General features: G+C 47.7%; 9 protein-coding genes across 9 annotated transcripts; 3 read left to right on the forward strand and 6 right to left on the reverse strand.

Moving 5' to 3' along the window:
- Window positions 1-4,872: 4,872 nt before the first annotated feature.
- cipB (Zinc-binding alcohol dehydrogenase domain-containing protein) lies at window positions 4,873-5,892 on the reverse strand (the record flags this gene model as incomplete). The annotated part of the gene is made up of 1 exon (XM_031146267.1): window positions 4,873-5,892. One exon carries the CDS (start codon window positions 5,890-5,892, stop codon window positions 4,873-4,875), a length of 1,020 nt encoding a protein of 339 aa, XP_031008746.1.
- An 848-nt stretch (window positions 5,893-6,740) lies between these two features.
- On the reverse strand, window positions 6,741-7,989 carry EFM2 (Protein-lysine N-methyltransferase; the record flags this gene model as incomplete). Its single annotated transcript, XM_031146268.1, has 5 exons — window positions 6,741-7,022; window positions 7,072-7,455; window positions 7,510-7,595; window positions 7,656-7,919; window positions 7,977-7,989. 5 exons carry the CDS (start codon window positions 7,987-7,989, stop codon window positions 6,741-6,743), a joined length of 1,029 nt encoding a protein of 342 aa, XP_031008741.1.
- Window positions 7,990-8,656: 667 nt separating this feature from the next.
- On the forward strand, window positions 8,657-10,086 carry LHYA1_G001285 (Nitrogen permease regulator 2-like protein; the record flags this gene model as incomplete). The annotated part of the gene is made up of 3 exons (XM_031146269.1): window positions 8,657-8,699; window positions 8,853-9,290; window positions 9,338-10,086. 3 exons carry the CDS (start codon window positions 8,657-8,659, stop codon window positions 10,084-10,086), a joined length of 1,230 nt encoding a protein of 409 aa, XP_031008740.1.
- Window positions 10,087-10,302: 216 nt separating this feature from the next.
- Window positions 10,303-11,814, reverse strand: ybiU (Uncharacterized protein; the record flags this gene model as incomplete). Its single annotated transcript, XM_031146270.1, has 1 exon — window positions 10,303-11,814. One exon carries the CDS (start codon window positions 11,812-11,814, stop codon window positions 10,303-10,305), a length of 1,512 nt encoding a protein of 503 aa, XP_031008743.1.
- A 625-nt stretch (window positions 11,815-12,439) lies between these two features.
- LHYA1_G001287 (uncharacterized protein) lies at window positions 12,440-13,654 on the reverse strand (the record flags this gene model as incomplete). Its single annotated transcript, XM_031146271.1, has 3 exons — window positions 12,440-13,142; window positions 13,326-13,455; window positions 13,513-13,654. 3 exons carry the CDS (start codon window positions 13,652-13,654, stop codon window positions 12,440-12,442), a joined length of 975 nt encoding a protein of 324 aa, XP_031008742.1.
- Window positions 13,655-14,576: 922 nt separating this feature from the next.
- On the reverse strand, window positions 14,577-15,838 carry LHYA1_G001288 (putative 2-oxoglutarate-dependent dioxygenase; the record flags this gene model as incomplete). The annotated part of the gene is made up of 3 exons (XM_031146272.1): window positions 14,577-14,900; window positions 14,951-15,590; window positions 15,639-15,838. The coding sequence occupies 3 exons, from the start codon at window positions 15,836-15,838 to the stop codon at window positions 14,577-14,579; spliced, it is 1,164 nt and encodes a 387-aa protein (XP_031008749.1).
- Window positions 15,839-16,090: 252 nt separating this feature from the next.
- Window positions 16,091-19,237, reverse strand: utp17 (U3 small nucleolar RNA-associated protein; the record flags this gene model as incomplete). The annotated part of the gene is made up of 3 exons (XM_031146273.1): window positions 16,091-17,928; window positions 17,980-18,788; window positions 18,840-19,237. 3 exons carry the CDS (start codon window positions 19,235-19,237, stop codon window positions 16,091-16,093), a joined length of 3,045 nt encoding a protein of 1,014 aa, XP_031008748.1.
- Window positions 19,238-19,487: 250 nt separating this feature from the next.
- rpb10 (DNA-directed RNA polymerases I,II,and III subunit) lies at window positions 19,488-19,905 on the forward strand (the record flags this gene model as incomplete). The annotated part of the gene is made up of 4 exons (XM_031146274.1): window positions 19,488-19,523; window positions 19,578-19,636; window positions 19,691-19,777; window positions 19,860-19,905. The coding sequence occupies 4 exons, from the start codon at window positions 19,488-19,490 to the stop codon at window positions 19,903-19,905; spliced, it is 228 nt and encodes a 75-aa protein (XP_031008802.1).
- Window positions 19,906-22,146: 2,241 nt separating this feature from the next.
- Window positions 22,147-24,650, forward strand: LHYA1_G001291 (uncharacterized protein; the record flags this gene model as incomplete). Its single annotated transcript, XM_031146275.1, has 7 exons — window positions 22,147-22,271; window positions 22,329-22,557; window positions 22,604-22,702; window positions 22,757-22,885; window positions 22,930-23,095; window positions 23,144-24,195; window positions 24,306-24,650. The coding sequence occupies 7 exons, from the start codon at window positions 22,147-22,149 to the stop codon at window positions 24,648-24,650; spliced, it is 2,145 nt and encodes a 714-aa protein (XP_031008803.1).
- Window positions 24,651-25,032: the final 382 nt, after the last annotated feature.

Below are 25,032 nucleotides of genomic sequence, written 5' to 3' on the forward strand. Positions count from 1 at the left end.
GGATTGGAATCTTACGCCGACACAGCGGGATATCTTTTCTATTCTTTTTTATTTATTTCTTTTTTTGCAGAACAGAGACGGGGAACAGATTAAAAAGAGAGTGGGGAAGAACTTCTATTTTATCGCTTTTCTAGACTGTGTTCTTGACATTTGACTGACTAAATACAAATGCTCGCTCGCATTGTTCCTCCCCGGCTTGGTGAACATCCTTCCAAGGCTCGGAGCCGATGAACCTTTTAGTATGTCTGGCTGTGAATGATCTTTGGTAACGACTGTCTTTGGGTCTCCCAATAAATCAATTGCATTTTGGCATTCTATTACTCCCTGTTTCCGAATTTCCCTGTTTCCCTGTTTCCCAATACCCATCCCATTCCGTATTAATATTAGGTTAGCTCCTTGTTAAGTACATTCTAACACCTGTAGTCTCAAATCCTCCTCCACCTCAATTTTCCTCCGGCTCCGCTTCGTTGCAGTTCTCACATTGCCCACAGGGGTTCCAAAACGAACACTTCGCCTCTTTCTCATTATCATTCTCAACCTCCTCTTGATTATTCCCTTCACCTTTTTCTTCTGTATCCATCGAAAATGTATCGGGCAGGTCAGCCCAATCAGGAAAAATGTAAGACTCGTCTAGATTGGGTTCGTCGTTATGGACAGCGCCACTGTGTAAAAATTCGGCCCAGGCCATCACAGTTTCGTCTGTCTGTACCTGTTGAACTTGTTCGTATGAAACATCGACAGGTCCACGACTAGGGCCGTCGTAATTGTAGTTAGAGTTGTATTTATAGTCTGCGGCAGCGATTACTGAGGATCCGGATGCTGCTGGAGTCGTACTTGCTATCGGAGACGGAACATTGCCCGGAGTGGATTCTGAGGGTGTAAGTGCCGGTACTGGTGGCGGGTTCTGTGCAACTGGTTTGGTATTCATATTTGGAGATGCTGGTGTTGGTAACGGGTTCTGTACAACGGGCTGGGCATTCAGACTTGGAGATTCTGGTATGACCGCCGGTTGGGGTAAGGGTGTTGATTCTCTTGCCCTGGGTGATATACTGTCATTCAGAGTCGGGGCTGGTTCTGGGACTGTCGGGACAGGAGCCACATCTGCCACGCGGGGTGAAGTATTCTCCTCTGTCACTTTCTGCTTCTTCGTTGGAGCCTCCTGTATATCTTCCTCGGCGGATCTCTTGCGGAAAGATGAAGCTGCTGGTGCTTGCGCTGTTGGTGGCACAATCCATTCTTCGTCTTCGAAACGGAATCCTTTGTGAAATTCGGGTGAGTACATATACATAATGACATTGGGACTGGATACAGTATAGTCTGTCTCGACTCCATGTATTTCGTATGACAATTTCCATCCTCGAGACTTAGACGGAATTATTAGTTCTTGATGAAACTTTGGCTCCGTTAGGTACACGGTCCGCTGCATGGGTGGTTGAGCATCCGGAATTTGCTCATGGCTCTGTAGCTGCGGAGGAGCTTGGGTCGTTGGAGAACTACGGCCGAAGTTCTGTCCAGGGTGCCCATGAGCTGACTGTGTTGCGAGGTAATTCGGTGAAAGTTTCCAGTTCTCTGGGACAACATTCTGTGACGACGGCGGGGGCTGGACAGGCGTAGAGCTCGGCATTGGTTGGAAGCTACTTTGCAGCCGTTGAGTGGAAAAGGCGCTTTGCACAAGTCGCTGGTTTGGAGGGACTTGGTGAGGAGAAATCATCTGAGGTTGATGACTTTCTGGAGCCCATGAATTCCTCTGAATCTGTGGATTATTTTGCGCTGGTAAGGCGTTCTGGTGTGGGCTAATATTCTGTGCCGCATAAAAGTTTTGCTGGTATCTTGGCTGGGCAGGAGTAGCTTGGTTCGTGGAAGTGTAATGTGAGTATCCTTGCTGAGCTGGCAGAGTGTTGTTCGTGGAAGTGCTCTGTCGGGATCTTTGCTTAGCTAGAATAGCCTGAATCGCAGCATCTTGCGTTCGAGCATTATATGAGGGTTGTGGACTTCTCCCCTGCGGTGGAACATTCTGCATTTTCGGGCTACCAGTCTGTAGAGTACCCTGTCTCTTTAATAATTCCTCATAGTTCGCATTGCTACTCACACCCAAATGCTGACCGAATTGACCAGCCGGGTGTTGCAAGGCTCTCGGAGCTGGTGGAGCGTTGGGGTAACTGGTTAGCTGTCGAGGAATTCCAGGTGAGTCCCAAGGAGCCCGTGGAAACCCCGAAAGCTGTGTCGCAAGTCCAGGTGTTGCTGAAGGTTGTTGTAGGGCAGGCTTGAAATTGCCTTGATGGGTTTGAGGTGATGTCCTAGCCTGTGCAAAACCACCATTCAGAAGCCTATTCGTCTTCGGCATAGACTTAGGTGAAGGTGAAGGAGAAAATGACGGTTTCAATCGTGGAGTAGGAGACTGTGAATAAGCCATAGAGTCTGGGTAGGCTCTTGGAGGCGACCTGGGCTGCTGCTGGTAATTCGGGTGTCCAGGAAGGGTGACACGTGACGAGCCAGCCGGTTTAGGTGAATTGAGAGTCCCTGCAGAGGGTGGGAGCTTCCTGTTGGAGATGGAGGAGGAGGTCGGATTCGAATTCGGATTCTTGGGGCTGCTGTTGGCAGGCGGGCTTGAGGTACCAGACTTTTGATTCTGGTGGAGTTTCTTAAACTGCTCGAAGGTTACTTTTCTCCAGCTACCGTCAGGCTGAGGCCATGGCAATAGCTTCCTGATACATTGCTTAGCTGCGATGACTCTACACAAGAACAAGAAATAGAATGGGCGGCATACTTTTTCCATTCTGTATAGATGTACTTGACCCCATTCAGCTGGAGCGCACGCTTTGGTCGTGGCCATTTCTCATGATGGTTCGAGACGACATCTTCATTCTTGACACCGTCCAGTTTCTGCGATACGACAAAGTGGATTTGATAATCCTCGTACTTGTCTGTTCCGACCATATTCACGTAGGTAGGTAGCTAGAGACGCGCTGTTGTGGGACACGCAGTATCTTCGTGTCGATAATCCTTGATCTCTGATGATGTAGATTGCCGGCGCTTGGGGGGAAGAAGGTGAGGATGATGTGATTTGCAATCGAGTATGACTCGGAGAGAATAGCTGATCGTTTTGTTGTGAATTCCAGGTATCGTGGTGTTGTTCTTGCTGTCGACTTGTAGTCGAGGAGTCTTAGTCAAGTGGTGCAACTCAAAGAGAGATGAAGGGGGAGGCAGATTTGTGCGTGAGTGTTGAGAGGCGCAGTGTGGTTGACATCGCACGGCCTCGTTCTTTAAATACCTTACAATTAAATTCTTAGGAGTCGGTGAATGTATGTTGGTGGGAAATCATTCGCTTCCAAGTACTGAGCAAATGTGAATTCCATTTCCACCATATGACGATTTTGTCACTTCTCTCCTCAGGCTTATTGTTCCCATACTCACCGTCGTGTACCATAAACCCAGATTGCCCCTTATAGAATGGTATAGCTGATATGTAGTTTGCAAAGGTAGGTAACTTGCTAGTGTGTTGCTTGAAAAACATTGTCCAACCAAGAGCTAGGTAAAGAAAATGGGCTAGTGGTTTTGATAGCCAAATATCGGATCATGAGGGTGATACCACCAAAGACAGTACTCGCCATGCTGAGCAAGATACAAAGGACAATAAAAGGAATAATGATCTGCGGGATGAAGTTCATTCTTGCAAGGCCTACTAGCACTGTCTTTTTGAGTAGTCGAGACCGAGTGGGCCGAGTTGCGGTCAACCTTCACATCAAACTTGGTGCGAAAGACTAGCTCTGGAATATGACAGTTAAATGATGGTTTTACAAGCGTTGGATGCAAATAATAAACACAAGAGATACCGAGCCGTTGCTTCAGTCAACAAAGAGCCGAGCTGTATTTGAAATGGAAGTTGAGATGTACAAGTAAAGCAGAAGTAAGTCTCTGGATGTAGTGTATTTGAGTCCGGCTTGTAGATGATTGTATCTGCATGGCTGAATGATAGAGGTCGCAGAAGCCCTTATTGGGAATAGAAAGTGGCACTCCAAGCTGATCATGCCGAAGGGCTGTATGATTTGCAGTTTTCCACCTGTTGATGAGACAAGTGAATGAAATTGTATTTGATTCAACAAAGAACAGCTTGTTCCACATGAGGAGTTAATGTTGCATGTTGGATGTTGAAAGAAGTATGGAGAATAGTGGAATTATTGAGGCGGGACAAAGGGAGTTCCGGGAGACGGTATAGACTGTATAGAAGGAAATATACAGTGTGTGTATGAGGTTGTAATTGACACCGTGAGCTCCTATTACCTTGATGAGACCTGCAGTGAGGGTAGCAGCCAGTGAAGGCGAGTGTGAATGGTCGTCGTCGTGAGGTTCACGTGAGGCATAGGCTAGAACACTTTAGGAAACGGCTCTTAACACAATTCCAATTAACAACTTGAATTTCATTATTCCTGTCCGATCTTACTTCAATCAAGAGAACGTCAAGTGATTATCAAGAACGATACTAGGTTACAGATATAGAGTCTGTCTATCAAGGACACGTATACTCAGGCTCAACACTTCAGACATCTGCGGCTCATACTGCAGGGCAGATAAGGCCAGCGTTGACTTGAGCTTGAAGTGCCAGAGGTAAGTCAACTTAGGGAATATCCACCTAATAAGTGAGCTCACGATATTCTCTCTCGTGACTCTAATAAGAATGCCTGGGAACAGCTTCTTTTCAACTCATAGTCACGTGTTGATGTTCTGTAAAATGTATATTTGTTTCAGTTCCTGCAATAACCTTCCCATTCAAGCAATCATGCCCGACAAGAATCCATCATTGTTGATTGCATATGGAAGTTTTCAACTTAATCACGTGTTTTCCATCATTTCCACTTCCACATCGAGGCCTACTCACAGAGTTATGACCACTTTCTTAGCAGACACACCCTTTTTCTGAGTTTCTATTCCAGCTTGCACATTCTCCAGCCCTTTCCCCACGATGTACGGCTCAGGAGCAGCCACATAATTCCCACCAGCAAGTGCGCGCGGGAGGAAGTCCTCATAAACAGCTTTGCCAACCCCGTTGTCTTTGATGGCGAAGGCTTGGATCCATTTGGCGCTGGTTCCTGTTGGAATATTCTCCGGTGGTTGCAAGACCGTAGCCACGACTTTGTTACCCTCCACTTGAGCCAGAATATCGAGGGAGTTCTGAATTGCACCGTTGGCGCCAATAGCGTCAAGAACCCCGACGACTGTTTTCCCCTTCAGTGCTTCTACTAGATCTGCGACAACGCTCTTACTGTGGTAGTCGAACACCTGGCTGGCTCCGAGCTTCTTGGTGTAATCGAAGTTGTTCGGCGAGGCCGTAGTCACAACCTCGTAACCGGCTGCAACCGCAAGCTGAATTGCATTGCTTCCAACAGATGACGCTCCTCCCCAGACAAGCAATGTCTGCCCAGTAGGCTTTGGGTCCAAGGAAGGGTGCTGGAGCGCTAGATACTCTTTCGGGAACAGGCCTGCAGCGGCAGTTGATAGGCCCAAAGGTAGGACAGTGGCGTTCTCGAAGGGCAAGGTGCTAGGAATTTGCGATGCCAGGTTATCTAGAACAATTGTATATTCTTGGAAACCGCCGTCGCTGGGCTTCTGGTTGGCCAAACTAAGAGCATGACCTAGCACTCGATCGCCTTTACTGAATCGAGAGACAGCACTGCCCACTTCCACGACCGTGCCTGCAACGTCCTGCCCAAGGATTGTGGGGTATTTCAGAGGGAAGAAAGCATAGTCTTGTATCTTCCAGTCAATTGGATTGACCGCCAGAGCTCCATTCTTGATGACGATCTCATGGTCTCCTGGTGAAGTATAGGCAGCGGTTTTGACCTCGAGCGGATTGCTCTTAGCTGCAGTCAGCCACGCTGCTGTATTGGAAGGCATTTTAGGTTTGTGTAGATGATTCGACTTGTTTGGAGTCGAGGAGAGAAAGATGGTAGTAGTAGTAATAGCACAAGTAACTAGAAGGTCTTCTAGAAGTAATTGCTTCTTAATTGTTGAACCTTGATGTATGAAGCGTGTCTGATAGCACAGGTAGCGACGTGGGCTTTCTTGATTCTCGCAGAGTTATTACTAACAGTCGCTTCGCGAAGAAGGAACGACTATCATCCCTCGGCTCGGTCCGGACAGGACAAGACAAGACACGGCATTGCATATCATATTGCGTGACAAAGCACCCCTCGTTCATCACAAACCCCTCACTTGTCTTATTAACCGAACAAGGCAATATTTTTCGGCGATAAAGGACATGGATTATTAAGGCTGGCTGATCGTATGGTTTGTAATGCCTAAAAAAACCAGTCGACTTTCAAATTCAATCTACAGAATTACGTGAAACTATTTGCAGGATCAGGATTCAGTGCCTCGGTCTGAGAAGTGTTGGGTCATAGCCTCACTTCAATATCGACCTGGGCCACATATCATCGCTCAACTCCACAGACGGCAACAAAGCTATTACTAAGAAGAAGGAACGATTCCCCCAGTAGCTCCTTAGCGCTTATAGAGAGCCCCTAAAATATACAACGAGGACTAGCTTCTATTTTGGGGACTCAGCATTAGTAAGTGCTATGTTCAGTTCTCTCGCTCCTTCCTAGAGACCCTATGTAAAAACGTCTATGGACTGTACCTTCTCAGTATAGATTTATAATCGGTTCACTAATGGCTGGGAAATCTAGGTTAACTACCTAAACGCGATGGTTTCTTGACTTTTCTTTCTCGCGAGGTCAGACATTCTAGGCAGGAGCAAAGCCCCAAATCCCAAACCAACTTCTCACTTCTTCATCATTGTTTGCCCAATCATCTCGGCAGACCACAGTCCCTTCTGATAGAAGACTAAACCCATATCCATCCATAATATCTCTCAGGTTTGTTGCAAAACCTTTTGTTTTCTCGTCTCGCAAAGGAACAGCGACCATAGCTCTGGAAGATACATCGTTCTTCAAATATCGTTTTATCATTGTAGCAACCATTTTAGGATGACTCTCATCGTAGAGTGGATCGGAAGCTATGACAAGCTATGGAATATGTTAGCATGTGAACCTCCGTTGTGGGTTAAGAGCTTACCTCAAACTCCTTATTCCAGCATTTCATCAACCCGTTCTCGCCGTCTGTCCAATCTAGTACATCACAGGATACATCGGCGCCTCGTTCGTTCAAAACATGGGAGTTCTTGTGAATATTGTGAGATAGGTTGTCTTGGAACAGAGGTAGATCTGTCATGACGACGTTTGTTCTCCAAAGAGCAGCGGCAGCTAGACCCAGCAACCCTGTGCCGGCGCCCAACTCCAGTACCCGTGTCTGCATATGTTGGATGATTTCACCAGATGCCGTGGTAAATATGTTGCTGTTTCCAAGAAGGTGTTGGAAGTGCGTCTGACCGAACTCGTCTAGCTTCTGCGCAATTGCCCATGCTGTACCCCAGGTTTTGAATCCGAGAGAGTCACCGACCTTTCTAGTCAGCTTTTAATGGCATCAGATGATTCTCCAGAAAGATCAACCTACCAGTGGCGGTTCTCGAATTTGAATACTGAGGGCTGGGTGGGCCGTAGATGCTAGAAGATCCCATGTGCGAGATATTTCTCCCATTGCTATAGAGTTCTCTTAGCCGAGTTTCTCAAAACGTAACGCATGTGGATAAACCTGCGTACCTGTTCTTCCGCAACGCTCAGATATGCGTTTACTCGCCAAGTCCCATAGCATCTCCTTCTTCTCGCCGTCCGGATCGACAGAGTCATCCAACCAACCAAACGAGTTCTTCAGTATCGAGGTCAAGTAGCCTGAAAGTCCAGGTGTATCTTCCAACGTCGTCGAAGACTGGTCATTCCAAGAGGAAGGTTTGAGCTCAAGAGCAGAGAGAAGCCCCAGCATTTCATCGAATGACGGCTCATCGCGAAGACGAGGGAAGTCGAGGGCTATAGAACGTTAGACAAAATATAAATGCTTTGGGGATAGACAATGACCGTTAATACTTTGAGAGCCCATAGTGAAGGTTTTATGGTCCTGAGTAGCGAGATATGAAAATTGTTTAGGGTAGCTTGTGTGGGCTCAAATTGACTGCAAGAGATGGTGACAATTTACGTCGATTGCGACATATGGCCACTACCTATTGGTTCTTCTGCTGATTATAGGCAATAAATACAAAGACTACAACTGCAAGTATATTAGTCACTGGTGAAGCTCAAATAAAGATGGCATTATGAGTCACATGACATACACGGAGAATGAAGCAATTGCAATGGCAGTCCGCCCTTGATATCGTTTACGAGTCAGTCCATGGCAACCAGCTGGGCCAGGCACGTCCTTGAAGCTTCCCCAGACACCCCAGAATTTACAAAAAAAAAAACGACGGTTTGGAGGTAGGTGAGAAAGATGTCGTCAAATGCCAGGAGAAAGATTTTCGATGGACATTCGGTAAGTTGAGCCAATCAAACGAGCAGATCTTTCCCCACCCCCGGTTTCTTCTGTTGCGTTGCATCGCGCAAGTCATATCCACATCCACATCCTCCACATCCATGTCTTCTCAAGCTTTTTGGATTATTATTTAACCACAAAATATATTATTAACATGATTTAGGGATGTTTGGGAAAGGAGCCCGGTGATGAGTTCGAGAGAGGTTTATATACTTCACGTTCCCGAGGTTTCAAAACAATGATCCAAGGCATCTTCTTTGCGCGCTTTCTTCCGCAGCAGGGTATGTATATTCTTCATCTATCAGATCTATACCCCTATTCTTCTATAAAAAGATTCCAGATGCTCAAGACCGAAAGATCTATCAAAAGCCCTTTCTGGCCACTCTTCTTAATCCTTCCAATTCATAGTAAGGACGCACCTGACATTTCTGCAGGTACCAGGGTGGTCCACCAAAGCCCGCCAGGATGCATTGTCTCGGAACCTGGTGTAGACAAGCCTCGTCTCTTTGATTTTGAGACTATGGCCGAGTACATCATTCCAAGACAAGCATTCTGCAATCGCTATGTCACCATCTGTGACCCCGATGACAGATACCGCATCCTTGGACATCCGGTCTGTATCCAGGACGAGAAGTACGAACGAAATGAGTTCATGTTTAACTTCTGCATTGTTATTGGCGTTGGGGTGGACAAGATACCGTACGAGGCGGTTGTCAGACGCTTGGCGAGTACGTTCACGGAGATGGAGATTCAGAATCAGTACTTGAGCCTGGAGGGTGGATCGAAGTCTCAAGATCGAAGGTCTATTGCGGCGCTACTTGAGATTATCAAGGAGGACTTGAATAATTACAACGAGTGCATGATCCCAGTTGGTAAGTCTTCCAGAAACCATTTCACATGACACCCCTGACGCCGCCAGATGACGCTACCACCATCAACATGAAGCTCTTCCCCATCTACAAACACCCACCACCCGTCAAGTCATGGCACGTCCCCATCGCCAAGATGAAATTCGCGGAAATCATAGACGACACCTGGGATCTCACCATGAAGAAAGTGATCAAAGAAATCGATGGCATCAAAGATGTGCGTCGTATCGCCCACGACGCTGATGTCGCTCTCGATCTCACCAAAATCGCCCTGCAGCATCTCTTGTACTACGATTCCATCCTCATGATCGATCTCTTCCTCTTCGGCAACATCTACGCTCCAACACCCAGCATCAACGATTTTGTTTCCGACAAAGACGGCATGCAAGACGAATGTGCTAACTACGTCTACATCAACGGGCCTAGACTATCTAACTTCTACCTCTGCAGACTCTTCACCAGTCTGTGTACGTCTCGTACTCTCAAGGAGTGGATTAAGCTACACTTGGACCAGAACTTCCCGGTATTGAACTATGTAGATGTTCGTCGTCTCATTCAGTTCGGCGTCATTAAAGGCTTGATATATCGGGTCAACAAGTATGCCGTATCGTCGCAGTATCTTGCTTCACTTGTCACCGGGCAATCTGCAAAGATTGACAGGGGAGATGTGTTGCAGAAGTATATAGATGGACGGCATTGCTTTGATCAGATTACTGTGGAACAAAATATGGGGGATGCGAAGATTATGGAACAGCTGAGGCAATTTCAAAAGGGGGATGTGGAGATACTATACCGTTAGGATGTATATGTTATGGCGTTCAAAGGGCGGCTGCGATATTATACATAACATCCCTCAAAGACAGGCGTTGCGAATAGAGTGACAATGCTAGAATATCTTAACTTTCATCCGCATTTGAAAATGGGCGAGTCAGAACTAGACCTCAGACCCAGATCCGTATGTACGGTTTCAATGACTCTGAATTGGGTATTGCGTGGCAGGCATTTATAAATCAAATCACTTAGATGTTACCATTTTCATCAGTTCCTCTTCCTTTTTCGATCCCGTCTCCCAAGGTCCAAGTCCCATAGCAATCAATGCCTGCTTTCCTCCGGCAATCTCAACGTCTTTTCTCGTCATTCGCCCAGTGTGCTCGCTCTCACCAATCCCGCCAGGAAAATCTGGACCCGGAGTTCCATTCAAGAACGCTTCCCTCTGTCTGACCAGGTATTCAGCATTGGTCTCGGTCAAAGGACAAGCGGGGATATAGAGAACACTGCTATCTCCCTTTCCGGCATGCATCTTATCCACAGCGTGGAGTGAGTCGCAATGCCAGGCTACATAATCTCCTGGCCTAACCTCGGGAACGTGTATCATAGATTTGCTGAGCTCAAGGTGAGGATGTAGAGCATCATTCAATTCCAATGTGCATCCCAAACTAGCGCCTTGTAGCACTGAGCTCTGCTCAATATCTAGCTCCCAATTCTTCTCATCCAAAAATCCACTCGCCTCCCTATTTGCATTTTTTGGCGAGAAGAATGGACGCAAGAGATAGTAAGCGGTAGCAAGTTTGAACAACGGGTTCACAAGCAAAGTCCCCTCCCCAGGCCTAGTATTGCTCATACTCAACCAGCCCTGGAACATTCGGAACATCGAGCATGCCCCAGCACCGTTATACAGATCGCTCTCCGCCTGAAGCCGCCCACTACTCTCCCACGGATCAAACTCCTCCCACCTCCCCTCAAACACCTTGTCATACACATGTCCCTTCCCGTATCCATCCGCCTCCCATCTCTCTACACTCCCTCCATCAACATGCGCTCCAAGCGCAAAGCCAGCATCACCAGGCTGTCGAATCCTCAACCGATCCGCATAAGAGACTGGCTTGTCTGTCCAAACCGCCGCATTAGGATCAGATGAGTGCCAAAAACTCATGAGAAACCTCTGCGTCTCAATCACATTGGCATTCGCCCGTGCCTTGATTTGGCCCGGACTCCAATAAAGTTCAAAAACAGCCGCGTTATCTTTGGGAAATGCTTTTGTCTGCGGATTCGCGATCAAGTAATCTTTAATCTCGCTCTTCCATCCCAGCGCCTGTTCCTCTTGCACAACCCCTCTTAAGATAGCTACGCCACGCTTACATAGGGAATTGGCAAAGGGTTGGACACGGGAGTGATTGTGGATTTCTTCGAAGTCAATGGAAGGAATTATATCTGAGCCCGCTGTTGCTATTTCGTTGATTTCCAAGCGCAGGGAGGAGAGGAGACGAGACCATGAGGCGACGATGGCGGGGGCGTGGGGGAGCAGGAGGGATTGTTTTATGGATGCGAAACGAGCGGGTAAGGGAATGGCTTCGGTGCCGGAAAGGGATGCGAAGACGGAGGAGATATCGCCTTCTTTTCGAGGGCCTCGGCCTCGTGAAGCGGATGTCTGTGTCTGTGTCTGTGTTGCTGTTGTGATGGTTCGTGAGAATTTAAGGGGATTTACCCCGCGTTGGGCACCACCAGCACGAAGGATGGAAAGTATCATGGCGGCTCTGATACTGAATTGAAGCGGAAGTGTAGTGAGTAGAGAAAAGTGGCAAGAAGAAAAGAGAACTGAGGCATTCTTATAAACTTCGGTCTCGTCCAATCCCCCGCTAAGTTTCGAAGGAGAGCTGAAGCTTCTCGGAGAAAGAGCTCGATAATTTGGTAAGTAGCTGATTTTCGGCAGAGTTTCCCTCCGCATCTCCACAATTCGCAATACTTACCCCCGAAATATTTCCCCACGGTCAGTTTAGCGTCAAGGCTTGGAGTCTCCTGAGTCTTCCCCCGATTTAGCCATTCCATTCCGATTCTTACCTCATTTGGAAGTCACAACTCTCAGAAACTCAGGAGCCGAACTTTGCGTTAACTGGTATAGGATATAGGTAGGTAGCTAGTCACCCTTCCTAGTGCTGCCTTACAAGTCAGACATCGAAGTTCCCAGTCAGTTGCAGGTGCTAGTTTGTAATTCATCCTTTGCCATTCAGTAATACACATACATATACAACCACCCCTTTTCCAAAGCACCCAAAGCACCCAAAGCACAATACAAGCCAAACCGAAATCGCAAAACGCTGTCAATTGAGCCATAACCTTCCCGAACCATAATACGCCATTTAGTGGATCATCATTCAAGCCTTCGGCTTCCTTCCGCGCTTCTTGGGAGTGCTATCATTTCCATCATCATTCGCCTTACGCTTCTTATCTGAAGCAGGAGTCCTGGCTCCCTCTTCGGCGTCCACCTCCTCAGTCTTGGCAGCTTTAGCAGGTCGTCCCCTCTTGCCTCCAGAAGTAACAACTTTAGGCTTTGCGGCCACACCGTCCTTAGGAGGTCTGCCACGGCCACGGCCAGGAACGACCTCCTTCTTCGGCTTCTTTTGATCCTCAGGCAGCTTTGGTCGGCCCCTTCCCCTACCGCTAGGTACCTTCTTTTCTGCAACAGGTTCATTCTCCTTGATGAGGACAAAGGCGGCCTTCTCAATGTCAATGGGGCTGACATTGAGCCTGGTTTTCAGAGCTTTGGCCTTAGAGAAGAGCTCCTCGAATTCGGCAATTTTATACTTTGGTTGAACGCTCTTGCCATCAGCAACAAGCCACCTATAGAGCTCGTCGCTGAAGAAAACCACATTGTCGGGATCATGGACTGCAAGGAGCAAAGATGCCGTAGCAGGACCGATTCCCTTGAGAGGCGCGTTCAATTTCTCAATGACACTCTTGATGTCGTCGGGATTGCTAGCATAGTGGGAAAATGCATCTTTGGTAGCTTCCTCTACCTTCTCATCGGAGTTGGAAGCAACTTGCTGAGTAAGAGAGGGTCGGAAGGTACCATGACGTCTATGGATGTTTTAGTATATAACGTTTTTCAATGTCTCAACTTCTGAGTAAAAGAGAGGCGTGATGAAAACAGATTACTCAATCAACGACCGATCCCTCGGATCGCCAGCAAATTCGTATGCGCCAAAAATTGTTGTAATTCAAGGAACGACGAAGGGAGATATAGTTTTGGGCGCCACTTACAGCTTCCACTGGAGAAGCTTCTGAACGTCTTCCAATTTCATGGTTGCGCCAGTATTCTTGGAAAACCGAGCCGGGGCTTCGACATAGCGGTACCTGTCGAGCTCCTCGATGGGAATTGCATCTGGTCTAGCTATAAACGCGTCAGATTCTAGATCGCAGACTTTAGCTTGAAGATTCGATATCATACCGTTTGCATTTCGTGCCTTGAGCACCACCGGATACCTGCTCAACGCGTCCTTGAAATCAGAGATGGTGATGGAAGAGGCCATTGTGGTCGACTCGGTTTGCGCGTCTTCCGGGTCTTTCTTTCCAAAAATTGTTCGGAGCATTTGTAAGTTTTTGAAACGCGTTAGATGCGCTTCTGAAAGATGTTGGCTTTTGTAACAATCATGAAGGTTGGAAAGACGAGGATACGCGTATTATAAAATCACCTGGCCTGGGTAAATGTTGCTAAATCAGCGGCGCTAACTAGGTATATACGGAAAGATAAAGGGAATATAAGCAGGGGTTTCACGCTAATTTAGTGGGATGGGGTCTGGATTTTTGGCACGGCCCAAAAGTTTTACACCGGAAACAATTTCCATCCACTTCAAAATCCCTCACCAGCAAGCCTACCCAGCCAGCAAATACAGTAGATCGTATACATCTGCACATCTTCCGCAAATCCACAGAAAATACCGCAAAGATGGGAAACGTAAGAAATTTGTATCATCTTTGCAAACTACAAACACACTGCTAACCACGGCGCAACAGGGAGCCAAGGCAGCCTCCAAGCGTGATCGCAAGGACAAGGACACCAAAGTCGCAAAGTCGCAACTCAAGGCCAACGAGCAGGCTATGGATATCCAGTGCGTCACCTGCAAGTCCACGTTCTTGAAGACCACCCGTGCCCCGGCGTAAGTTCCTCCACAATTTTTTTTACAAACGCTCATGCTGACAATGCGACAGCCTCACCGAACATGCTACGAACAAGCACAGCAAGACTCTCGCTGATTGCTTCCCAACTTTCGTCGTACCTGCGAAATGAACGCTGCACACGGGGTCAAGTTGGAGTTGGGTTTTCTGTACACTGGTGACGGGGAGAAGACAAAGGTCTGTACAAAGGATTGAGAGTTGATGTTTCTTTCAAGGTGAGAAGTCATGATAATACGAGCGATGATCTAGATGCTGTTCTTTTAGTAGCGAATGGCGTATTGGGATTTCGCATCATAGACACGAGCATAATGTGTCTCTGATACATTGTCATAGAATTCAGTGCGCTTCTACAGCCTTTCCTAATTCTCCTGAAACTGGTGTACCACTGTGAGCAGGGCTTGTCACAAAGGCTACCTTTTTTTCCGCATCCTCTTTCTCCCTCTCCTGTTGCGCTCTAATCTCAGCTAGGATGTCCGGATACCACCTTTCTCCAACATCCGGATGGCTCTTAATACGATTCTTTAACGTTGCCTCGCCCAGCGTTCTCGCTCCCCTTCCACCACTAAACGTAAACTCAACATCATCCAGCCGTCCCCCATTCCTCGCCACAACCCTCCTCCTCATCTCCCTGACCTCCTCCGGCACCCTCCCAACACCCCCCTCCCCCCATCAAGATCATTCAGCTCCTCAAACTCCGCATCCAAACTAACGCCCTGAAAAAAAGGAACGCTGAACCTAGCCCCTGACCCCCGAGCGGGAGACAACACTCTATGAGTAGTACTCATGCACACGCCTTGCGTTAGAGCCTCCATTCCCTGTCCAACAGCAACCACAAGCGTACCATCAATCGGCGGACAATCAATCCACTCACCACTCAAATTCTGCACCTGTAGACCCCTATGCTTCGTGACCTGCAGCAGGTAAGACGTAAACATGCTATCTTTATGAGGTCCAACTCCTTGCCCCTGCACACCTTCCAGCCCCAACTCCTTCAAATCGGGATACTTCACAATCTTCAACTTATGCTGCTGGTCCGCATCGAAATACTTGTTGAACGCGTTTGGCTTCAGCCCGATAGCTTCAGCAATCAGGGACGTGAAGAAGATAGATATTGCTCCCATCTGCGTTATGTATTCGCTGAAGACAGGCTTGAAATTCGGCATGTATGAAGCGGATGGCCATTGTGTAGGTGCAAAGAGATTTCTGTACAGTGGCTGAGAAGGGGTACGAACTGCATGATCGGTCGAGAGATCAATTTGCTCTCTATGGTCGATTGTATGTGCCGTTATTTCTGCATCGAGACGTGAGTAGCCCAGGAATGATGGCGCGTTCTTCATTTCGACTTTGAGTCTGGGATGTTAGCCCTTGGGTTTTGGCATGGGGATAGAATTGATGCACTTTTCTTCCATGGGTAAATCGAAGAAGGAAACTCCCTCCTTGATGACAGCTTGTGTGAGCTCTTCTGATATTCCTACATTTTTGAGGTACAAGAAGCCCACTTCGAGGAGAGCGTGTCGGAGCTGATTTAGGAACTCGGGCTTTGTGGCTGGGTCCTTGGCTAAGGAGAGATCTAATATGGGTATGGAGTCGAAAGACATCTTGAAGTGCTGGAATGGGAGGTATCAGAATAACGTAGAACTTGAGCTTTGAAGAAGAAAGAAATATTGCGCCATAGCGAGCTTCCCCGCTACCCCACTTCACGACTACAGGCATTTCACGTGATTGACACGTCGAATATAAAGCCAGGTATGGTGGTATAAATACGGTAATAGCTTTTTGATGCTTTGTACATCCTGTACAAAGCCCCTATACGCTGCAAATGCTACAAAATCCGACCGCCATGCAAGCCATTAGACACCCCCAAGAACATTCACAAGCGGCTTGCTTGAGAACAGACCAGCAACTTGGTAAAACATTTCCTCCAATGGCGGCAAGGCAAAGGACGGCCCAATGTCGAAGACTTCTGAGAGTTGTTGTTGTGTCACCACGGGGGTTTCATCCCCATCGTCGTCCTCATTCCCATCTTGGGTTGCTGCCGGCGGCGGTAATTGGTCTTCATCCATCTCTTCGGCCTCTTCCACATCGTTAACAAGGCGCAAGAGTCCTTCAGATTCTTGTGGCTCATTATCTAAGTTAAGAGCTGAAGTTGATTGGGCCAATGTGGTGAGCACTTGGCTTCCCTTTTTATGGACTGTTCGGATTTCGGCAGTGGCATCGAGGACAATATATCCCTCCGAATCGATAGCAGGCAAAAGAGCCGTAACAATTGATGGAAAGATATCCTTCAACTGCGGCCGCGCCTTGTCTTGATGGAAAACAAATAGTTCAGAATGCCGATGTTGGAGAGAATTTGCTTTCTCATTGCTCCACGCCTTGATAGGCAATGCAATTGAAAAAGTCCGACTCCTTTGGTCCACTGCCAAGTGCATCATTTGTTGCTTTTGTTCCATGGACAGCTCGGTAAGTTCGCGGCGCAGAGTGATGCCGAACCTTGTCTCATTCGAGACCAAGTCGTATATGAGAAGCTTGTCTGACAGAGTGATGAGGTCTTGACCGAGGAAATCAAGTTTGACAATGTTTCCCTCGAATAAGCCACTCTGAGACATCCGAATAATTCCAGACTCCGGATCCACGAGATGCAGTACCCCATTACGGCTGGTACACGCTGCAGCCAAAACCGAACCATCTTCAGAGAACGCAACGCCGCCACTTGTCAAAGGTGAATCTAAACTACCGGGCTCATCCAAAAGCTCGGATTTCCCAAGAGAAATAGCTTTCTGGCAGTGCCAATTGCGAAACGCTTTGCCATCCTTGTCTCGGACGAGAACATTGTCTCGTTTTCTGGTTTTTGTCGACCAGACACAGACGACCCCATCCTCACCAACCGTAGAGAATCGTAATGACGTGGGGTCCGCAGTGATGTCTAAGATTCTGCCAGCAAAAGAGGAGCTCTGACCGAGAGTATGAGGGGTATCGATTCGGGATACTAGCTCCCATGCCTTGTTTTCAGAGCTCCACTGCCAGAATTTGAGGAAGACTTCGCGCCGAGCTCTTCTTTCAACTTCAAGGTCTTTCTCTTGGTGGCCTAGAAAAGCTAGATCATGCTCCGGGGGAGTCCATTCGTCAACAGTTGCAAGCCAGGTACCGTCATAAGATATTTTCATGTGGGTAACTCTCGGTTCCGACAGTCGATGAGCACTCGGGGCAGCATTGACGTTGGTGATATTCGTTCTTGTCAAAGCTTGGCGGTATAGATTGTGACCAGATCCAAGGTCAAAAGTTTGCAAGAAAGGAGAGCTCATTACAAGAGGTTCTCGAGGATTTACCTCGTGCATCTGTCCTACTGCAAGGAGTAATTGAGAAGGCGAACGAGGGTTGATGACAGCAGGAGTGCGTTGAATTAGAGGGGGTTTCCAAGTCTCGTCTTGAAGCCTCCAAACTTTGGAATCTTCGGGAGTCCCAAGGACACTCGCTTGTATTCCTGCAATATTTGTCGTTGGTTGTAGTTCTGCGGTAGACAAAATCAAGGCTGAATTATCGGCAAGCTGGATACCATAAGATGACCCTGAAGGTGCAACCACAACGTTCTGAATGGTGGCTGACATGTGAGGAAGAAACTGCTGCTTTCCAGTATCAAGTTGCCAAAGCACAAGAACCGTCTCGGTGCCACCAGAGATAACATAATTGCCTACAATTCTATCAGCCACGTTTTAGTTTGGAGGGACCACGAAAACCTTACCATCTAAAGACCACTTGACAGTCTGCACTTCTTGCCGGTGCCAATGCAGTTTTCTGGGTGTCAGACTAATCCCCTTTGGAAGTGTTCCGTCCTGCGCTCGAATGAGATTCGCCAATAAGTCGTTGTGCACGAAGATAGCGCCCCTAACATCTCCAATGACCAGATCCACAATAGGTATTTTCTTTAGGATCGATTTCTTGAGAGCTTCCGTGCCAGTCCTTTCAGAGGTTCTTACATCTAGGGACGATATCCTATCGGTAGTCTCAAAAACTCGAAACTCGAATTTAATCTTGTCCACAGTGTCGTACTCTGTAGATCTCAGGCGGCCGAGAAGGAGCTTCTTCCCGGCAGCGCCAACCACAACAGTACCTTCCTTAGCTGTTGTAAGAAAGGTAATTTGATCGTTAGAGGTGTATATGGTCCTAGCAGCTATCTTGATTTCCCCGTCCGGGGGTGCCAATTCATGTGCTGTGACCCGCCAACCTTCATCTTTCCGCTTTTCGGTTGTGAAGACGACATCTCTTCTTCGCCCTGCAGATTCCATGGATGCTACCGTCATATAATCGCATCCTGTAGAGGATGTCGCCCACCATTGTGTCGCGCCAGCCCCTGAAGTCCAGTTGACGCTATAAATATGGCCATCTGAGCAAGCCACCCAAACGATTTCCGGCTGGGTAGGCGACAAGCAGTAAGTGGAGATCCGGGCATTAGGCCTGTTATCTTCGATCTTAAGTTTTATTGAGCGGGCGAGGAGAGAGGTTGAGGTTGAATAGATGTGGACGGTGGTACGGCTTGCAACGATAATATGTCTGTGAGATTTAGTAACATTCCAGAGATAAGATGGTGGGTATTATGTGTACTTTTCGTCGGCTGTAAAAGCTGGATCGGCATTGATCATACGCCCCCCTATCGATTCAGACAATTTCCATGTCTTCAAGTGATCTTGCCCTTTCAATGCACGCTTCCTAGTCGTTGTATCGAGGCCATTCGCCAAAAAGTCCTCCTCATGTAGAGCGTCGAAATCCAAAGCTTCTGATGCAGCCGATTCTTCTTCCGAATCACTCATATCCCCATTGATTCCGTTCTTTTTAACCAAATCTTTTATTTTCGGCGGGGCACCGAATGCCGCTTCCCAGCCCACATTCTGTGAGTTGAAATTTTGCAGAGATTGGGGCGTCTCGCTTTTCACAGATTTTGATCGTTTGGGGGTATCCAGGACCTGCACTGGACCTCTCTTGCGCTTCAAAACAGAAGCCATTGTGTTGTCAGAGGTCTGTGAGGTTCGACGTGGAGAACCTGTAGATTGTTTGCTATCGGTGAACAAGGCTGGGAAAAAAAAGTGAATTTAAATTTTTAGCGCCGATTTTCTTCGACGAACTTCAACCTTAAAAGCAACCACATGCGACAACCTTTACAACATTTTGACAGCCCTGCACATTTTTCCCGCTCAGCGTCTCTCAGCGTCTATCTGCGAATTGTAATACGCCTTCAACCGCAAGAATCTCACAATGATTATTCCTGTGCGCTGTTTCTCCTGCGGAAAGGTATTGCCCCTCCCCTGGGCGCAAAGCTTCTGAGCTTTACTGATATGATCTCAGGTTATTGGTGACCTATGGGAACGGTACTTGAAACTCATCGACGAGGGGATTACAGATGGGTCAGTTCAATTTCAGCTTCTGTCAAGTATATAATGGTGCTGATATCCTCGCAGAGATGCCATGGACCAACTTGGCTGCAAACGATACTGCTGCCGCCGCATGATCATGACACACGTTGACTTGATCGAGAAACTCCTCAAGTTAGTCCTTTTACTACACATCATCCATCTTTTTCTCGCCTTGACTATACATTTATTGGACATTGGGCTGACCGTTTTGAAGGTACAACCCAGCAGAACGAGATGCAAAGAAGGCGGCCATGGGTTAATAGAAGGGTCTAAGGATGATGCTCAGGCGTTGAATGGAAAAATGGAAAATATCAGCGGTTGCATGACTGGCGTAAATGAAGGCGTTAAAGGATTGGGGAGGCTTGGTCATAAAACCACTAGATTTCCAATATCAAGCCGATTTTATGTGATTGCCAATACTGCACCACAGGTTAGAATATGTGTTGGCAGCTCTTGCGGATGCTTGTGGGATATCCAAGGAATACAGGCGCGGAATGGATGTAGAAAGACAACTTCCACTGCTGTCATTACGCATTCTTCTTTCCTCTTTCCACTTTTCCCACGTGTGCCAGCCACTTTACACACCGACTGCAATTGGTATCTTGCAACTGACACGCGGTATAGGGCTGACCCAAACCGCTGGAAACGCGCGAATCTCCACCGTTCTAATCTTCCCATACATAGACTTTCCTCCTATCTGTGCCGTTCACTCGCATTGCCAACGCATATGTTGGTTGCATCCACTAATTTGAGCAAGCCATTGGGCTTGAAACTTTCGGTGAGGTTGATTTAGGAAAGTGGAATTTGCATCAACATCGGAGCCAATTCGTTTGCTTCTAAGTCTCATACCCAAACTCTCCACCCCAGCGCCTATGCAAGCGCGGAGAGGGGTTTGTAAAAGGCTACTAACTTAGTAGCGGCACAGCGTTTTCACTGCATGGAGTTTCGCACAGAAAGCTGCGTCCCTTGTGTATATCTTAGCTTTTGGAAAGTACTCTTCTTGACTTGGACTTTGAACTTCTATTCAAGGGGGACAGAACTATCTGAACATGTGTAAGAAACTTGGATCAATAGCTACAGGAGAATTCTCCATAGCTCATTATCATGATCTTCTTGATAGACGTCCACCCAGAAGGAAAAGTTTGAGGGATGCAAATCAATAAATGCGGTATGCTTGAAACCAATGCCTCGGTTTCGCGTCTACGAATCAGACATGCTTACTTTGAGCTAAATGTTGGAACTAAATGTTGGGGGCTACTGAGTTTTAATGTGCTATGTGTCAACTTCTTCACCGAGTGTTGTATTCATCATTCCACTTGAATAGAGCATCGTGGCACTGCTTACTGCAGCTTCATCCTAAATAAGAGTACCTTAGAACTGGAACAACGATGCGGGCGGCCATATGAGGGACCTCCGTAGACGTCAAGACGTAGATCTCTTCTGTTGATCCCCGAAGCAGACCCAACGCAATGGGGCCGGATGGTCGGGTCGGCTAGTGCTTAATTCGTTCCTTTGAGGCTTCCCCTCGTTCCCGAAAAATCAAAGAAACTTTGGGTCTCACTGGCAAGGTACCAAAACGGCCCATCCCGCGGTGAAAGTGTTGGAATATACTCGTAGGTATGATTGTTTTTGCTGGCTGATTATGTCTACTGGCTCGTGTAAGTCAGAATGTTCAGCCAGTTCAACCATCATTTCCGTCTTAGGAACTCCGAGCCGTGTTTTGTTTCAACCTTTCGGGTGGGATGAAGATACAGTATCGACGATGAAGGTCGTGGAGTATCGCGGTGCGAGCCCGTGCTAAGTTAAGCGCCAGCATACCTGCACTTATGCACCCTCCTGCGATCTTAAGACGCGCATCTGCGGCCCTGGTTGGTTGACTTTAAATCCTGCTGCATGACCACCCCCCAACTGCCTTTCTCTAGGCCCATGCCAGCTTGAGGCCAAAGTCCTCTACCGCGTCTGCCATTCGATTGCTTCACTCCACTATCAGAGCACGTCCGTCTCCAAGCCCACTCCCACTCCCTCCAGTTTACCAAGCCAAGCTCCAGACACCCAGACCACTGCCCCACCGGCATTATCTCAGCCTACAAACGTCGATTATTCTCTCCTAGGGGCATGTGCGACTACGGCACAGCTCCTGCAGATGCGGGCCTGTATTAACTACAACAACCATTCCCGCGCAATGCACCTCGGATTCTTAGAACAAAATACTCGCGGTGTTTCCCTCAATTGTATACGTAGGCAGAATTGCCAGGTGATAAACGTAATTTTCAAGGCTCTCCCATTCTTCTACTGGCCTGCTACAGCTACCGGCTAGCTAGAGAGCTTCCAGTGCTGATTCCGAAAGCTACATTCAGCCTTGACGGTTCTGAGCCACACCAACATTTAGAGCCCTGCCCGCCACTTGGCCAGGAAATCGCTGTCATCTTTTGTCTTCTTAAACATCTCGCAAGCTCCTCATGTTCATTTGAGAACTGCCGCATATGAGCCTTACTTCAACAATGGCATTGGAGAGTCCTCTTGTGCACTCATCTGGAAATATCATGTCCCCCTTCTCTCCCTATACAGACTTCTCAATGTCTCCAAACTCGCCCGCACAAACAAACTCCCCGCGTTTCCAGTCCTTGTATGTATATTACGAGCTCTAGGGTGGATATTACACAAGCTAATACTTTGGTATTAGGTCTGCGCGGAGCTCGGTAGAATCCGCAAGCCTTCACCCCAAGCCCATTGACGTCGGACTTTCTCCCAGCAGTGCACTGATGACTAGTCCCAGCGATATGGTGGGACCGTCGCCAGTAACTTCGAATGGCACAGAGACAACTGAGATTGAAGATGAGGTGGCAGAAGACGTGATGGAGGGAAGGCCTACACCACCTAATATGCCTGGGTCTGCGGACTCACAAGCTACGGTAATTTACGCAGCCGAGATAAGCATACACCGCTGATGACATACAGTTGAAGAGGCTCAGTACAAATATCCCAGAACGTTTTAGAAGCTCGATCGATGATGAATCCATCTCTGTTATACATGCGCCGGAAGGCTTTAGGGACTTTGTGAGTTGGGTCTGAGCTCAGTATCATGATAGATGACTGACTGCGCTGCGCAAGGCTACAACCAAAGAAACCGTTCCCGTTCAACCACCCAGAACAGCCGACAGGTCAACTCCCATACCATATGAGGAAGACGAAGCTATCCCAGCCATACTCCGGGTAGATTTGTCTGTACCAAATGATAAGGTAGGCTATCCTTTTCGTGGAATAAATAACGCTAAATAAATTAGACCACACAATCAATTCCCATCTCACCACCCCCAATATCCACGGATGTCTCTCGCAGCCAATTTGCTCTGGAAAATGCAACTCCTCGTGCTCAGACCCGCCAGGAAGTGGAAGCATTCATTGAAAAAAAAGGAGAATCTCGGTCGACTAGTGCACATAGCCTTGAAGGTGTGTCACCTTACCTCACAGATGATTCCCATTACTCATGGTTTGCAGGGATTCCTGAGGATCACCGGGAAATTGAAGAAGATGAATTTGATGCTCGGACTGTCCATAATACCGACGAGGAGGTCAGTGCCTTGAAGACGGCTCTCCATGAATGCTGGACTTTGTGCAATACCCTGGCAAGCCTGAGCTCTATACACCGTGAGAGAATTTTCAGTTACTCTGGAACTGGAGACGCACATGAAAAAGCCTGGAAATGTTGCTGGAAGTTATGTCAGAAACTTTACGACAGTCGTGATGAGGACCATGAAACTCATGTCAGGCCAACACTTGATCTCTGTCGTGACTTCTGTCAAGCGTTATTCGATGTCAGGCAGCGGAAAGACGAAGTAGCTGATTCCGTACTACGGGTCAGTTTTGAATTGAATAATCATCTCTATAACACGCATGATCGTACCCTTCCGGAAGCTTTCCGAGAACGAACTCTAGACTTCTACATTACGCTGTGCCATCGACTGATGAAGCAGCGAAACGAACTTGCAGAAGAGACGGATGCCCTTCTTCGAGCATGCTGGTCATTAGCAGAAATGCTTTTCAGCCTGCGTCAAAATAAGAGAGAAGAGAAAGCGGCGGACGAAGAATTGCTTGGATCCGCCGTTCAGGCGTGTTGGGAGCTTTGCGATCTGTTTCGGGAAGGTTGGACTCAGGTTCGGCCAGAACGAGGGACACCACGGCCCTCGCAAACAACATTCACCCAAGCCTCGGACCAAATGAGTCGCTCTTCACATCATAAAACAAATAGTCTACCAAGCCTCCCCGAAAATCCTGAACACCCGGAACATGCGCAAACACGATATAATCCGGAAACACCTACCACTGAATTCGAAGACACACCTATCTCACCAGAGGAGAACTCTCCAAACATCCCAAATATATTGGTTCTTGGAACGGAAGGGAACAGGGCTGCAAATGCGCGATGGTCGAGCGCAACATCCTCGCTATCGAGCTATTCGCAAGACAGCAACCAATCTTCTAGCACCGTCACTACCGGCCGCACAGAAGACGTGAATCTCACTCGTTTGAAAGTGCTAGTTCTAAAAATGGTAAGCCAAGGATTGAACATAAATGCGAGCTCTTGGCCTGTCTCAAGAGCTCGGCCGACTTTCTGCTCCCAAAAACATTGAGAAGCAGCCCACTCTAACTCCTTGAACAGGCAATGAATGTCGGATACTCGCGAACTACATCGACGGCTAGGCCAAATCAGCCGGATCTCCAAAGCTTTATCAAATCGTTGCCAACAGGATCTTTTGGGTCCCTCCCAGCTCATGCAGCTTTACTGAATTCGTACCGGAATTTAGTATTGAGTGATTCCACATTTCGGAATTCCAAGTCGCTGCCACCGATTGGGAAGAAGGCAAGCGCGGTCGATGTGGCTAAAAGCGTGGTTTGGATGACCAGCAGTGGACGTTATTCCTTTTTGAAAGACCTGTTCAAGCTCGTCTTTGGTTTCCATGTAAATGAAGCGGAGAGCCGGAAGAATGTCAGTATCTCTGTATGAATGATCAAGAGCTGGAATTGGGGAGACGCTTCCACGGTCACATGTTGAGCCTGCGTTCTGGTGTCTCTTCACGCACGGGAGGAGGTATTCTGCGCACAAGGGATGCATCAAGGCGTTCCATTAGTATGGTTTAGGGCTTCGTGAATTCCTCGTTGGTTTTCGGGGTTCGTTTGGAGTGGCGGCAATTTGTTTGATACCCATGAGCAGTTGGCGTTAAGGATGTCTGCGGCACGTCTGAATTTAGTATGATAAATATGATGTCCACAATTTACACTATATTTCCAGTTAGTTCACTAATTTGCTGTTTTCTTTATCGTGCGCCTTTGATGAAGCGGTGGTTTCAGCGTTGTGAATCATATCCAGCAAGTGCTATCTATACCAC

Source organism: Lachnellula hyalina (genome assembly GCF_007821495.1).
Source record: "Lachnellula hyalina strain CBS 185.66 chromosome Unknown contig00012, whole genome shotgun sequence".
Taxonomy (NCBI): Eukaryota; Fungi; Ascomycota; class Leotiomycetes; order Helotiales; family Lachnaceae; genus Lachnellula; species Lachnellula hyalina.